This window comes from Anolis sagrei, chromosome 1 (genome assembly GCF_037176765.1).
Source record: "Anolis sagrei isolate rAnoSag1 chromosome 1, rAnoSag1.mat, whole genome shotgun sequence".
Taxonomy (NCBI): Eukaryota; Metazoa; Chordata; class Lepidosauria; order Squamata; family Dactyloidae; genus Anolis; species Anolis sagrei.
Genome location: NC_090021.1, coordinates 283,817,245 through 283,832,330, shown reverse-complemented (window position 1 = coordinate 283,832,330; position 15,086 = coordinate 283,817,245). Strand labels below are relative to the sequence as shown.

Genomic DNA, 15,086 nt, shown 5'->3' with positions numbered 1-15,086 from the left:
TGCCCCATGTGCATGGTCTCATTGAATACTTCCTTGGCACCGGGATACAAAGATTTGAAACAAGGAGGACAGAAATACACTCATAATATAATAATTCTTCACAGCCAAGGACTCATGAAAAGGAAATTGTACAATCAATTACCTACTTACTAGACATTTAGTCATTAATTACCAAGCCTTCAAAGTTGCTTCCAAAGAAAATCTGTCCCGAAATCACATAAATATGTTTAAACCTGTTATTACAGAGAAGCTCTGTCCTAAATAGTGAGCTTTGCAAATAACTTATCCAATTACAGTATTTACATATTAAAGAATAACCAGAACTGTCAATCTCAACGTTTTCTGCAAGCAATGCACCTGACATTTGTCTGAAGCAAAGAGTACTTACTCAGTCAACAACGCCATTTTCTTTTGGTTTCACCCCACTTTTTCAAAAGGCATACTGGGAAGAAAAATTGGCTGAATCCATCTTCATTTTCTGCTCACTATTTGGCTATTTTAGGCAAATAGTATCCATTTTTCATTCCCATCCCCAATGTTTTCTGAAAGAAGTTTAAAGTCATCCCTCCTACCATTACCTTCCTGAGATCTGAAATGGTGAGTTTGTAAGGAGGCAAGAAGTGCACAATCCCTCCCTGGCCAACACAGCTCTTTTATCCAGTGACCTCTGCCCTGTGCTTGGAGTGTGGTGGACTGTCTTTGCATGTTGACACTTTTTTCCACAGAAGTGACGGAAAGGAAGCTGACAATGGAAGAGGAAGAAGCCAAGCGCATTGCAGAAATGGGGAAGCCAATACTGGGCGAGCATCCCAAACTGGAGGTCATTATTGAAGAGTCCTATGAATTCAAGGTGAGTGCTGTGTACCAAGTCATTTGGAGTGGAATACATGAACAAGAAGAGCCCAGTGGAAAAGATTGGGAGTGAGGAAAAAAGCCATGGTATAAAAAAAGGAAGGCCAAAGTAAGAAAAGTCTACAGCAAAAAGGAGGAGGGAGATGGTGGGAGAAAAGGGAAAATTGGAGAACATATTGGAAAAGTAGATTTCTTCTTCTCAGGCAATCCCTCATAGCCCAAGGATGATAGTCCTCCAAGTATAGAGTCTTGGCAGCAGGTTTATAGGTGGCTGTGGAGCCCTATTCTTGATCCTCATGTTCTCCCACAGTGAAGACATCAGTTTCCAAGTGGAAAGCAGTCCCAGTCAGGATTGGCTTGGCACACCTTCCTCTTGGCACATTTCTCCCTTTTGCCTTCCATTCATGCCTCTTCAAATTCTTCAACACTGCTGGTCACAGCTGACCTTCAGTTAGAGCACTCAAGGGCCAAGGCTTCCCAGTTTTCAGTGTCTATGCCACAGTTTTTAGGTTGGCTTTAAGCTCATCTTTAAATCTCTTTTCCTGCCCACCAACATTATGTTTCCCGTTCTTGAGTTGGGAGTATAGTAACTGCTTTGGGAGATGGTGATTGGGCATTTGGACAACATGGCCAGTCCAGCAGAGTTGATGGCATAGGAGCATCACTTCAGTGCTCTTTGTCTTTGCTTCCAGCACATTGACATATGTCTGCCTTTCTCCGCAAGAGATTTGCAGGATTTTTTGGAGGCAACGCTGATGAAATTGTTCTAGAAGTTGAGCGTGACATCTGTAGATAGTCCATGTTTTGCAGGCATATAGCAGGATTGGGAGGACAATAACTTTATAAACAAGCACCTTGGTCTCCCTACAGATGTCCCAGTCTTCAAACACTCCCTGCTTCATTCGGAAAAATGTTGTACTTGCAGAGCTCAGGTGATGATGTATTTCAGTGTCAATGTTGACTTTTGTGGAGAGGAAAAATAAGAAACGATGGATGAATGTATTACAGTTACCACCAATATATCATTCTCATCCAAGATTCTTGAGTTTGTCTTGGTGTCTCAGCTCCCAAGGTTCCTGGATGAAACATATTGTCTAGATCCATTGATTTTGAGACAGAGATGGCTTTGATCACCTTGGTGGGTGACCAATGCAGGGAACTGGATAGAAGGAGTGTGTCTTTGTTAGTTCTGATGATTAGTTCCCGCTGGCTTTTGAAACCTGGGGCCAGTCCTTCTCAGGAAGTGGTACCATGAGATTCCTGTTTGACATGCTGGCCATAGGCTTGTGAGGTGCCACAAAAATCAATGTTACCCTCCATTCTGTTAAAATGAAGGACAACTTTTTCTGTTACAATGGTGTCTACGTGTATTTTGGAATTAGCCTCCAAAATCAGGAGAAATACTGAATATTCATTTGAAATATGCTCTTGGTATGTTCTTGTTGACAGAGTACAGTGGACAAACTCATCAAGAAGACAAACCTGGCTTTGGTTGTAGGAACACATTCATGGCGGGACCAGTTCATGGAAGCCATTACAGTCAGTGCAGGTGAGAAAGGGCACACATTGCCTCTGACATTTTGTGTTTGCTTTGTTTGACTTGCGTTTATGCTTTTCCCATCTCCGTTTAGGATACTGAATGAAAGTTTATTGGAAGTTCTCTAATGGATTGTGAGTTAACTAATCATCTGGATTATTAAAAAAACAAACAAATGTGTTCTACTGTAATAAAACAGGACATTACCAAAACTCAGTATTTTTCCCTAGCAGAAAAAAGACAACATGGGGTGGGTTTATTTCATTTCCTCTTGCAGTGCTAAACAAAAAACGGAATAACCTCAAAAATTAAACCACTTGTTTTGCTAGTTTGTAGGGCCAATAATTAAATTGAGCCGCTCTCAGCAATTAAAATTGGTTCTTCTCAGAGACAGGCACATTAGCAGAAAAAGGTTAGTGCATTTCATTAATTGTTAGTGAGCCAAAACTAAAATTCAATTGCATTCATTTATTTCCCTGCCCTTTGGGTTTAAAAATGGCTTATAATGCCAAAACAAGTATGGCTAAAACCGCACGTCATAAAAACATGAAAAGGTTAATGTGCATACACATATAGAATTGAAAGTATTTTTGAATACCATTTTTAAAACAATAAAAGGAGGAAAATTTAACTATTATATTTATATTAAATTGCCATGTAAATGAAAATGCCTACATTTAAAGCCTTAACATACTGCAGCTGAAAAATACCACCCATTATTTTATTTCTAGCCCATTCACCTATTCTGAGTTTGGGAGAGGATATTACAGTCACATGTAATTAGGGTTCCTGTTGCAAATGAAGGGGCTTTATAAAATCTCCAGCACAGAATACACAAGGATAATCTAAGTTTAGAAATTGCCACTTAAAGTTTGTAATTTCCCCCAAATTATAAACAAGTTGTAAGTTATATTGTTGAAGGCTTTTGTCGAGGATGCCTGCCATAGATGCAGGTGAAACATCAGGAGAGAATGCTTCTAGGACATGGCCATACAGCCCGAAAAACCTACAACAACCCAAGTTGTAAGTTGTAATTTTTTTGAAGTTGTAAATCTTCAAAAAAAAGTCAAAAGAACAAAGCTTTGGGTAAACGACAACAACAATCCACTTTATTTATATTCTGTCCTTCTCCCCTAGGGGACTCATAGCGGATTATAGCATTTACATACACAGGCAAACATTTAATGCCTTTACAATCACACGAGACACACAAACACAAAGGCAAGACTTCTTTCATTTCTGGCATCTGGAAGCAATGCTCATCTCTGGCTTTGAGAGGTACTTTTTCTCCATTTTTCTCTGTGTTGTCACCTCCTGATCATGTGGCTGGCAAGACAGCTTAAAGCATCTCTTTGCCTTTTCCTGCTGAAGTGGTACTTATTTCTCTACTCACATTTCATCTTTTTGAACTGCTAGGTTGGCAGGAACTAGGGCAGACAAATGGGAGCAAACCCTATTTTGCGAATTCAAACTGCCAATATTCAGGTCAGCAGTTTAGCCAACCTTCAGGTCGGCAGTTCAGCAGCACAAGAGTTTAACCCATTGCGACCACAATGGCCCAAAATAAATACCTGAAAAAGGTATAACTTCCCTGGCTCTTGAGAAGCCTCTTTCATTTAGTTTATCCATTAATAGCGTAATCAGTAGCTTGTTTTTGGAATTAAATGAAATTGAAATTCCAACTAGTTGAAAAATAAATGTAATTAAGTTGCCACTCTTTGTTAGAAAATTTCTAAATGTTGATGTCTTTGTTGATTTTAATTAGTTAATTCATTTCTCTGGTTCTTTTGATTAAGAGGATCAGTTGGCTAGATTAATCAATCAATATGCTAGATTAAATTAGAAAATTTAATTCCTATAGAATTCAGATGGACTTTGGCAGTTCAAGTTTGTACCATGGAAATCTTCAATTCTCATCTATTAGCAGTGCTTTTCCATTGTTTACTTTTATGGCTGGGATTTTGAATAAATGATTCACCCTTAGACATCCTTTTTTTAAAAAAAATCCCATTCATTTTGCACGCTTAAGAAAGAAATAGCAAGTGAAAAAGAAAAGAAACAGCTGGTTTCCTTTCAAAGCTGTTACATGGTGCTTTGTGATATATCTCATATTCACTTATACTTGGCATCTGTCCTGAAGAAAGAGTTAACTTACAACAGATCTATAGACAGAAGTAGCTGTGCAGTGTTTCTCCTGGAGTTATTTGTAAGCTTGCCACTGACCAGTGTGCGTGTGACACAAAGAGCCCCAAATCTGCCATGGGCTCATCTGTCCATGCAGAGATTTTCACTTCTTAGACTCCATCTTTTTTAAGACCTCCAGCTATCCCAGTCCTAAGAGAAGGCTGGAGCGGTACCATTTCGCTTGGGGCAGTTTGCATTTCAGCACCTGCTTCTTCTCCCTCCATCTTTTTTCTTGCATTCCCTTCCGAACTGAGCATTGCTTTAGGGAGCCTGCTTGGCTGCAGCCCAAAATACACATCCTTGAAAGTAAGTACCGTTGAAAGCAATGAACTTTGTTTTCCAATAGACCTGTTACAGAACTTAGGGAAAGTTATGTTGATATTGGCTATGCTGGCTCAGGTACTGGGAGTTTTTATTTATTTATTTATTTATTTATTTATTTACTATGCTTATATACCGCAATTCTCAGCCTACTGGCGACTCATTGCGGTGTACAACATAGAAAAAAAGGTGCAAAATACAACATAAAATAAAATAATCCACAGTACATAATTATCAACATCATCAAAACATCAAATTACTACAAGTATTTATATTCCGCCCTTCTAAATTACAGTATTTATATTCCGCCCTTCTCACCCCGCAGGGAACTCAGGGCGGATTACAGTGTACACATATATGGCAAACATTCAATGCCGATTTGACATACAATGTATACAGTAGGGCTGGTCAATTCGTTTCTTTAATTCGTAATTCGTTAAAAAATTCGTTAATTTTTGAATTACGAAACGATTACAAAACTTTTTTTTAACCTGGAAGTGTTTTTAAATATCGAAACGGCAGGCGCCAAAAATTTTTGTATTTCCGTCCATTTCGGAAATACGTAAGATGGCCCCCTGCCGATGCTTGCTGGGAGCTCTCCTCTCTCGGCGCCGGCTGAGCAAGCGAGCGAGAGGGCGAGCGAGAGGGGCGAGTGAGTGGCGAGCGAGAGGGCCTCCGAGAGTGAGTGCCTGCCTTCCCTCCTTAATAATAATTTTAATTTCTCCTCCCTATTCTACTAAATTAATAATTAAATTTAAAAAATATTGAAAAAATATTGGGAAAAAAGGGCGCCATCTTTACAAAATGTTTTGTAAATATTTACGAAATTTCGTAAATACCGAACTTTTTTTTTGGAAAATTTTGTAATTATTTTAAATATCGAAACAAAAAAAAACCCCAATTACAAATCGATTTTAGAAACAAATTTTTGCGTTGTTACCCAGGCCTAGTATACAGACATACACAGAGGCTATTTAACTTTTTCTGGCTGCCAGGGAAGCTGTTGCCTTCATCGTCCATCTGCAACACTGATGAAGTACTTCCGCATTCCCCGCATGCTTTTGCTGGAGTGCTTTGCTGGAGTCTTCTTTTATGCCCTCATAAATTAGTTAATTTAGCCTCCCCCTACAAGGTGGTACCTAATTTTTCCTACTTGACAGATGCAACTGTCTTTTGGGTTGCAAAGCTCGACAACAGGCTACACAATTGGTTGGAAGCCCACTCCAATCCGGGCTGGCTTCGAACTCATGACCTTTTGGTCAGAGTGATCTTAATGCAGCTGACACTCAGCCAGCTGCGCCACAATCCCGGTGCAAAAATGTAACTTTTTCATGTACTGATCTGTTTCTCTGTTTCTTAATGATACCGTAGAAGGCATTTTATTGAAATGTAGATTCTGAATAGAGTCCTTTAAAGACCTGAGCAGATGAATAAATATAATTTGAATTGATTTTTCACAATATTTTGTTTAAAAGGCCTCACATCTACAGGTCTAGAATGTGAGAATTTTGGCCACAATGAAGATTAGTTCTTAATAATGTTCCGTATCTAGCACAGCATGAAAGGGAGAGTGAACCCATAAAAATATCACCAAGGTTTCTGTTTTGTTATACAACTGGATGCATGAAAAAGACTGAGTATAAGCTAGGGTTCTCTGATTTAGGAGATGGCTGCTCCACACTTGCAATTTTTAAGCTCCATTACAAAATGGCTGCCAGTGTCATTATGGCCTATTACAAAACTCCTATCTCACAGAAAGGCAAACCATCTCTAAGCATCTCAATACACTTGGGTCCCATAATAGCAGCAGTTATTTGGGCAGCCTCCTGAAATAGATCACACATTTCATCCAAGGTCTCTAGCACCTGTAGAAGTTAAGATATGAGGCAAAATGTGCAACCATTACTCTGTCCATAAATTTTGTAAGCTATTACAAGCACCCAAATGGTGCTCCTAAGTGCACTCATTGGAATGAATAATTACAATATAAGAATGTAGTTGTGGGGGGGGGGCACAGTTGGACACTGGGCCAATATTGCAATGAAAGCACTATCTGGCACCTGGGAGTCCATCAATGGGAGAACCTTTTGTTATCACACTCAGCACCCACGACCATTGCATTTTGTTAGTTTCTGATTAAGCCCAGGTGTATTTTGCATTAAGGCAGCCTGTTACTGTCAACTAAATCTTACATGCACATAGTGATATGTTCAGAATTCTTTTTGGGTTCTATTAACCTTGGGCTGTATTACAAAACCTTCACCCAGCAGCTGTCAGGCCCTGGGAGACAGCAGTTGCATCTTCTTGCTGATGGAAGGAGAGGGAAACAATTCAAAACATGAAGATCCAGCTGCCCTGGGCTCCTTGGAGAAATAAAAGAAGTGTGCACTCTAACTGTGTTTCTCACCACCATCTCCAGACCAAGTCCAGCTTCTACTTGCGTCTCACTATCACCACCAAACTGAGTCCAGTTTCTACTTTGTGATCTAAGTTGTCAACCTTTCCAGCCCAGCAGTAAACCACAGCTTGGTAGCTTCTATAAGGGGGAAGGATATGGTACTATGCAAGCGAAGTCATGCCATAATGTAGGATCTTGGCCGTAGTGTGATTTTTTTTCCTGACTTTAATACTCTTCATTTTCAAATGTTCATCTGTTCTTTTCTGATAACTGTAAGTACAGAAAGCGTCTTGAGTTTTCAGTATCTTCATGACACTGTTGCGATTATAATAAACATCACTGTCCTCTGAGTATTTACACTTATGAATAACTCCCTTCTTGGCGACTCTCTTTCAAATAACCTGCTACCATTCCAGTGTGTGGGGAAGCCCACTGCTCTCTGTAACCATTCTTCCCTAGTAATACTCTCATTTCCCACAGAAGCAGATATGTTAAGGTGAAGTTAACTGAAGAATTCTTTTCTTCTGTACTAATGAAGACCTATGAGCAGAATAGACATTTTCTATGGGTAGTTTTGAGAAAAGAGTATGTCACACTACCCAATATGTGCTATTCTACTCAACTGTGTTTCTAAAGTCCATTAAATCTGAATATTCTGGCTGTTAGGTGCAAACACTTGGCAAGATCAGGTTTACATGCATCCTTTTTTGGAAAGGGTGGTCATTGTTAAACAAGAGCAAGGTAGACTGGAACACCAGAAGGAGTAAAGAAGGAATGTAACATTCACAGGATGAAAACGCTGTCAGTAGTTCAGATAACAATGTGATCACCAGAGCCTGGAAATGTTCATGTTTAGGCTCTAAAAACTAACCTTTTCAGGCTCTACTGGTTATACTGGAAGGCAAGACCTGGAACAGAAAGAGGAGAAAGCAGATGCATAGCTTGAGATGAGACATGATGTGAGGGGAACCAATGTAGAACATGGGGACAAATCATCCCATTCCCCTGCATAGATCGGCATAGAGAAAGGATGATGGCGGTGGTGTCTGTCTGGGCAGGGGTTTGACCCAGAACTGATCCACTCCAGCTGTCCAAACTGCTATGAAGCCCTGGGATACTCCAGCCATCTCCAGAATATCGCCAACTTTGCCTAAAATGGAGCAAAGTTGAATTCAATCCAGAAAATACAGGTTACTCACCAGAAGTTGTTGAGCATTTTTGGAGACAGGCAGCAGTATATTTAAATGCCTTTTTTCATACGGGAGTATTTGAAGCAGAAGAGAAATAGATGCCAGTAGGCCAGCAGATTAATTTGGGTGGGGATGGGAGACGTTAACCCAAAGACTGGAAAATATGTCTTTGTGGTCTGTTTGTCCACTATTCATTTTCCAACAGCAGGAGCACTGAGAGGTGAATCATTGATTTCCCGTATCCTTTGGGCATCACATAATAGGTACTGGACTGACAGATCCCTCCAAGTTGTTAGCAGATGTCACCAAGAGCCTGGCCTTGACAGCTCATTCCTTCCCAGAAGGCCCCAGCCAGCATTTTTCTTGCTGAGCCCTGTGTGAACTGATGCAAAATGTGGATGTTTGTTATCACTGCATGCATGGCTTGAGAATCAATCCAAAAACAGTGTTTTTTTCCTTTAAGATACAAGAAATAAGCTTTATTCACTCGAGAATTGATGATCTAATGATATCCATATCAATGAACCACCATATGCCCTTGGATCTTGATTCAGCACATTAGGTTTTTCAGAACCACTGATTTGGGGTTTCCTTTGGTTTTTGGGTCTGCAGCAGGTGATGAAGATGAGGATGAATCGGGTGAGGAGCACCTGCCCTCCTGCTTTGACTATGTTATGCATTTCCTGACCGTCTTCTGGAAGGTTCTCTTTGCCTGCGTCCCACCCACTGAATACTGCAATGGCTGGGCTTGTTTTGTCATCTCCATCCTGATCATTGGCATGCTGACTGCTGTCATTGGAGACTTGGCTTCTCATTTTGGTTGCACAATTGGTCTCAAGGATTCGGTGACAGCTGTTATCTTTGTGGCCTTTGGTACTTCAGTTCCAGGTGAGTGGAGTTGCTTTCAGAAAATGGATGTTTGCTCATTCAGATTTCTCATGGACTACAACTCCCAGAAGCTTAGCTACATCTGGAAGCTCTAGTTCTATAAAATAACATTTCCAATCAATATTTTGCCCACCAGAAACTTCTTTGGCATTAATAATATGCAAAGGCTTTCAAATATGTGTTTGTGTGATGAAAGAGAATTTCCAGAATTATAAATCAGTGCAAATTTTTGGAGGTTTGTGTTGGAAGGCAATCTTCCCTTTTAGTAAGTAACAACTGCATATATTTGAACACACGGGAATCATTCATGGCCTTTTGTTTAGTGGGAGGGCTGTTAGAAGAAAATAAACCCAAAGGCCTTGGAACTGAGCTAACTGCATGGAAACAGCAGCCTCAAAGTAACAGTTGATCACATCTGTCAGTTTACATAGATGTAAGTTTCGTTTGCTTGGTTTCTCCAACCTGCACAAACAGACCTCAGTGCAATGAACTTATTTTATACTTAACCACAGTGAAGTATTCCTTTCCCAAAGTGGAAACATTCCCTGGCAGGGAAGAAGGAGTTCATTGTCTGAGATTGGTAATTTTGATCACCTTGGGACTAGCATGTGCCAGATGTCTCTTGGTAAGCTACACTAGAGGAAAGGCAGGTCCGTCATCTTAATAAGAATGTAGGCCTAGGTTCTGATCCATTCCCTTATACAGACAGACAAATGTACACCAGTGTTTCTGTCTTAGAATAGAGATAGAAGGGACACCATGGACCATTGAGTTCAACCACCATCAGTGCAGTATGATAAATCATTTCAGTATCTCAAGCTAGAGCATCCCTAGCAGGTCGCTGCCCAATTCTAATCTTCCAGTTTCCAATTACATATCTTGTCCTAAAGCAGGGAAAGGGAACCTTTCGTTTTCCAGTCTGTATGTTCACCAGATCCTCTGGGAGCTGAGGTCCCATAGCATCTATCAAGAGGGCCAAAAGTTCCCCACCCTTACCCCAAAGAAACAGTGCAATAACCTCTTGCTTTTGAAGTACCATGATCCAGATTTCCTTTTTCTCCCTTTCAGACACATTTGCAAGCAAATCTGCTGCCGTCCAAGATGTATACGCAGATGCTTCCATTGGCAATGTCACGGGTAGCAACGCAGTCAACGTCTTCTTGGGCATTGGACTGGCATGGTCAGTGGCCGCCATCTACTGGGCTTACCAGGGACAGGAGTTCCATGTGTCAGCAGGCACCCTGGCCTTCTCCGTAACACTCTTCACCATTTTTGCTTTTGTCTGCATCAGTGTCCTCCTGTACCGAAGACGGCCGCACCTTGGAGGTGAACTTGGAGGCCCCAAAGGGTGCAGACTTGCCACAACTTTGCTCTTTGTGAGCTTGTGGCTCCTGTACATTTTGTTTGCCACCCTGGAGGCCTATTGCTACATTAAAGGGTTCTAAGCCTCAGAAAGATGATCAAGCCAGAAAGGAGGGCTTCCCCCTCCTTCGTTACCTCATTGGACACCAGTCCTCAAAGTGTTGTCAAACCAGGAGTGACAGCTGTCAATCAAGATTCCACAACAGCCCAGACTGAAGGACAACTGGGCTTTAAGAAGGGCAAAACTGTCAACATAAAAGGAAAACAAAAACAAAAATGTAAACTTAAGCCAACAACCCAGCCACCTGATCCCAGGAAAATCAGAAATGTCAGCTGCTTCCCAAGAAGCCAAGTGCTGCTGAGCTCAACTGTGTTCCTTCCTCTCCCATGCAAAATGTATTCAAATGGAAATCTTATAAATAATTTGGGCAATTTGGGTTTGGATTTTTTGTTTGTTGGTTTAAATTTTGGGATGGTGAATTTTATTTGATCTGCTTTCCTTTTTTTTTTAGCACTCAGAAAGAGGCTAAAATGACCCATGCATCCAAACCTTGTGCCAGTGTTGGTGCTGGAATCAAAGAGGCTCGACTTTTTCCTTATTTTTTTTTTACATTGCATAAACAATGTCTATCAAAAGACTTTCTCTTCTCACCTTATTTTAGGGTTACTTTGCTAGACTGTTGTATTTGAAATGCAAACACACCACACTTACACAAACACACACAAAACCACAAAGTACACATATTCAGGAAAAGGACTGTGGTGGGCTGGAGCATGTAGCAATCCATTCACTTGCCTGGGCTACCAAAAAAGGGAAAGAAGGACCTTCAACAATATCCTATGAAACATGTCTATTTTGAATATGGTGATTTCCTTTGTGTAATTGATACGAAGATTTTGGCACTGCAGACAGAGAGAACTTTATAAACATACATATATAAACCAATAAATTAACCAATCAAAAGAAAAATCTGCAGTGTGCACAGGAGGAGCAAAGGAAAACTGGCACAACTTTTTCTTTTCTTAGATAGGCTGTTCCTTTTTTAAAGGTAGAATTGAATTCATAAAACTAATTTATTGTTCTCACTTTTTTGTTGCATATGGCAAAACTTCGAAGTGCTAGAGAGGCCACTCGAATTCTTCCATGTGTTTGCCTTCAGGAGTTGACTTTGTTCTTAAAAGTATTAAGAGAAAGAAGAAAGGGATTCTGGGGAATCTCTATGGAATAGCAGTGCTGGAATCGTATTGTGACCTTGCGGATGATTCAGTGACAATTGAACAACTTGTTTACATGTCAAAATATGCTTTGAAACCTAATGCTGAATTCTGGCTATGTGAGTGGAATTCAAGCACTTCTGCATTAAAAGCCCTGTAGTTTCCTTCTTTGGATTGGCTATGGGCAGGAGATTATAAACACCCACTGCTATTTTCAACTAACTGCACTTTATTGTTACATCCACGCCTAGGCAAACTGTGTAAGTCTTAGCATAGAGTTTGTTTAAACAAAATTCACAATGAACCCCGTTCTTGATTCTGGCTGGCCCTGATAAATCATACTTAAAATTAACTAGGAATCTCATTTTAGACAAAAACAACACATTGTAAGTAGTTTAGAACAAAGCTAGTGCTTTCAGTATCTTCACATCTGGAGAAAAGGAGAGGAGATTCACACATATAATAACACAGCTAAGTGCTATATCCACTGGAGTCAAGGTGGTTTGTCAACCTGGATCTCCCATCCTCTGGGAAGAATTGTGGTTCGGAGGTGAGAGCCAACCATTATCATCATCACTACACTGCAATTTATCTTACTAATCTGATTGCAATTTTCCTGCTTCTTGGCAGAGGGTTGGACTGGATGGCCGACAAGATCTCTTCCAACTCTATGATTCTATTATTCAAATTGGAGCATCAGATTCAATTTATTAAACATGTCTGGCTGTTTCTTGATTTTTGCCCCTACCACGAGCTCCACTTTTGACAAGAGAGTGGGATACAAATAAATAAATAAATAAATAAATAATAAAAAATTTATTTATACCCTGCCATCATCTCCCCAAGGGGACTCGGGGCAGTTAACATGAGGCAAAGCCCAACAATTACAATAAAGCAAAATAAAATACATACAACAGATAATAACCAAATAAAATGTAAACAAAATAATACAATAAGCTAAACACAGGATATAAAATAATAAATGAAAAATAATAAATGAGGCCTAGCATTCTATATCAGCGACTTAAGTAGACTTAACTAAATACAGTTGGCACTTTGTAGCCACAGATTCTGGATCTACAGATTTAACTATGCACAGCCTAAAAATAGTTTTAAAAATCCAAAAAGTAAACCTTGGATTTTACCACTGACTGAGGGGTCTTGGAACCAATCCCCAGTGGATACCAAGGGCCCACTGTATTCTCTTCTGGCTAGACCCGATTCATTCAATTACCAACAAAATTGACTTCAATGTCCCCATGCAGTTGATTCCTAATAAAGCATGGAAGAATTACAATTATGGCATTAGTGTCACAATTGTGACTAAGTAATAATTGACCCATATTTACATATACTATATTTTGTATACTTAACTGAGTATCTAAGGTAGTTACTGGTCTAAAGAAATATACCATGACTTTCTTATCTTTTTCAAGTCAGAGACATGATCAAGCTTCGGCCCCCCAGGTGTTTTGAACTTCAACTCCCACAATTCCTAAGCTTGCCCATGCCTGGTATGACCTCATGGATGATGGTCCTCTTCAGGCTACTTCAGTACACTGGTATCTCATATAATAAACCAAGCAAACACATATCTCCTTTAAGTTTTAGGATTAGCATTTTCTTCCTCCATTTTTCTAAAGGAAGTGTTGACCATTTTTCCAGTGCATCTAATGTGTCCAGTTCTCATTGTGCCTGTATTGTGGATTTAGCCTTCTGCCATGGTGCATTATATGAAAATTATTCTAACAAAGCACCCTGTTCCAATGGCAATTTTTACAGATTAACTAAACGAATACATCAACAACTGAACATTGAAATGTGGGTTTTGTAAGAAACGCTATACTTATATATGTATACTTATATATGTATTTTAAGTATGAGAAGTAAGGGGGGGTATGCTTTATTTTTAAGATCAAGACATTTTCGTGTGTTAAAAAAATCTTAGGTACTCTAAAAGAATGTCTTCTTCATAAATGCCAGGCTTATTAAGAAAGAGCTGAATGGCTAGTGAGTAAGGCAAATGAAGTATTTTCCTTATTGTTTGAGTGAACTGATGGAAGTGAAGGTATTTTTAAAACATGAATGATAGTATCTGTGAGTGTGTGACAGATGTTGTGCACATACCCAGATGAACATGCAAGGAATGCACAGAAAAGGACAAAAAAGAAAACTACAGTGGCCAAAAATAATGCAGAACTAAACAGAAATAAAAATGACAAATGATTTTTGAGAGTTATGATAATGAATGGAAAAAACGAAGTATTTATTTTCCTATAAAGCCACAGAGTAATTTAATACATGTCATGCTCCATTTATGTCGTCTTCTTTTGTATATGAAATGTGAGAGGAAGTGAGAATGCTTCACTCTCATGCCATTTGAGTCTGGGGATAGGAGGGGGAATTGCACCCAAGGAACAGCTTTCCCCAGTCTTCTTAAGTGTTGGGCTAGTTTCCAGGAAGATTCTAGGAGTTGTAGAAAAGGATGCTAGGTTGGGGAAATAGATTTCTGAAGCTGCACAAAAAGTGGATCATCCCAATGGTGATGTGGATTGTGGAAAAGGCATTCTGTGAGGAAAAGTCTCCTGGGTACAGAGCCATGGGTAGCAATGGCATGCATCTAGTGGATTGTGTCCCAAGTCACAAAAAAGATTCCTTTTTATCGAATCACTTTTTACCCTTTGCACTTCTATCTGGTTCAAGCCGTGACCCGCAGTTTAACAAGTGCTATGCTTTCCCCATCTGTTCCATGCTTTATGCAATATACCTTACTGATGTCTGCTCTAACTCTCTGGGAAGACGAGTGGGGCATTGGAAAACCTACTTAAATAAATATATTTCTGTCTATTGTATGGGGATCCCTGTCAAAAACCTTGACTTTAGAAATAAGAGGCTTGTTTTTCAATTATCAGGTCTTACGGATTTTTAAAAAAATGATCTTTTTTAAAGACACAAAACCAAATCAGTGTTTTGGGGAGCTGCCACGACTATCTATAATCTGTGTTATCTAACATCCTGTTATTTCAATCATATCTCTTTGATATCCTAATGTCTTGTTACCAATTACACTTTTTACCAGTATGCTGTTCTTGTAACTGCTAGCCCTATCAATCTTGTCTGTATGTATGCTTCCATTTAT

At 39.7% G+C, this 15,086-nt stretch overlaps 1 protein-coding gene across 6 annotated transcripts in view; it reads left to right on the top strand.

Annotated features, from left to right (window-relative positions):
* SLC8A3 (solute carrier family 8 member A3) overlaps nt 1-11,371 on the top strand; it is a 231,955-nt gene extending 220,584 nt beyond the window's left edge. For 2 of the 6 annotated variants that reach the window (XM_060761835.2, XM_060761864.2), the window contains exons 5-8: nt 726-850; nt 2,302-2,401; nt 9,098-9,370; nt 10,439-11,371. In XM_060761835.2, coding sequence (XP_060617818.2) covers nt 726-850; nt 2,302-2,401; nt 9,098-9,370; nt 10,439-10,815 — 875 coding nt within the window. In that variant the 3' untranslated portion in view covers nt 10,816-11,371. Of the gene's footprint in view, nt 1-725; nt 851-2,301; nt 2,402-9,094; nt 9,371-10,438 lie in introns of all 6 variants that reach the window. The other 4 variants (XM_060761845.2, XM_060761854.2, XM_060761817.2 and 1 more) reach the window with 2 other exon arrangements.
* The last annotated feature ends 3,715 nt before the right edge of the window (nt 11,372-15,086 follow it).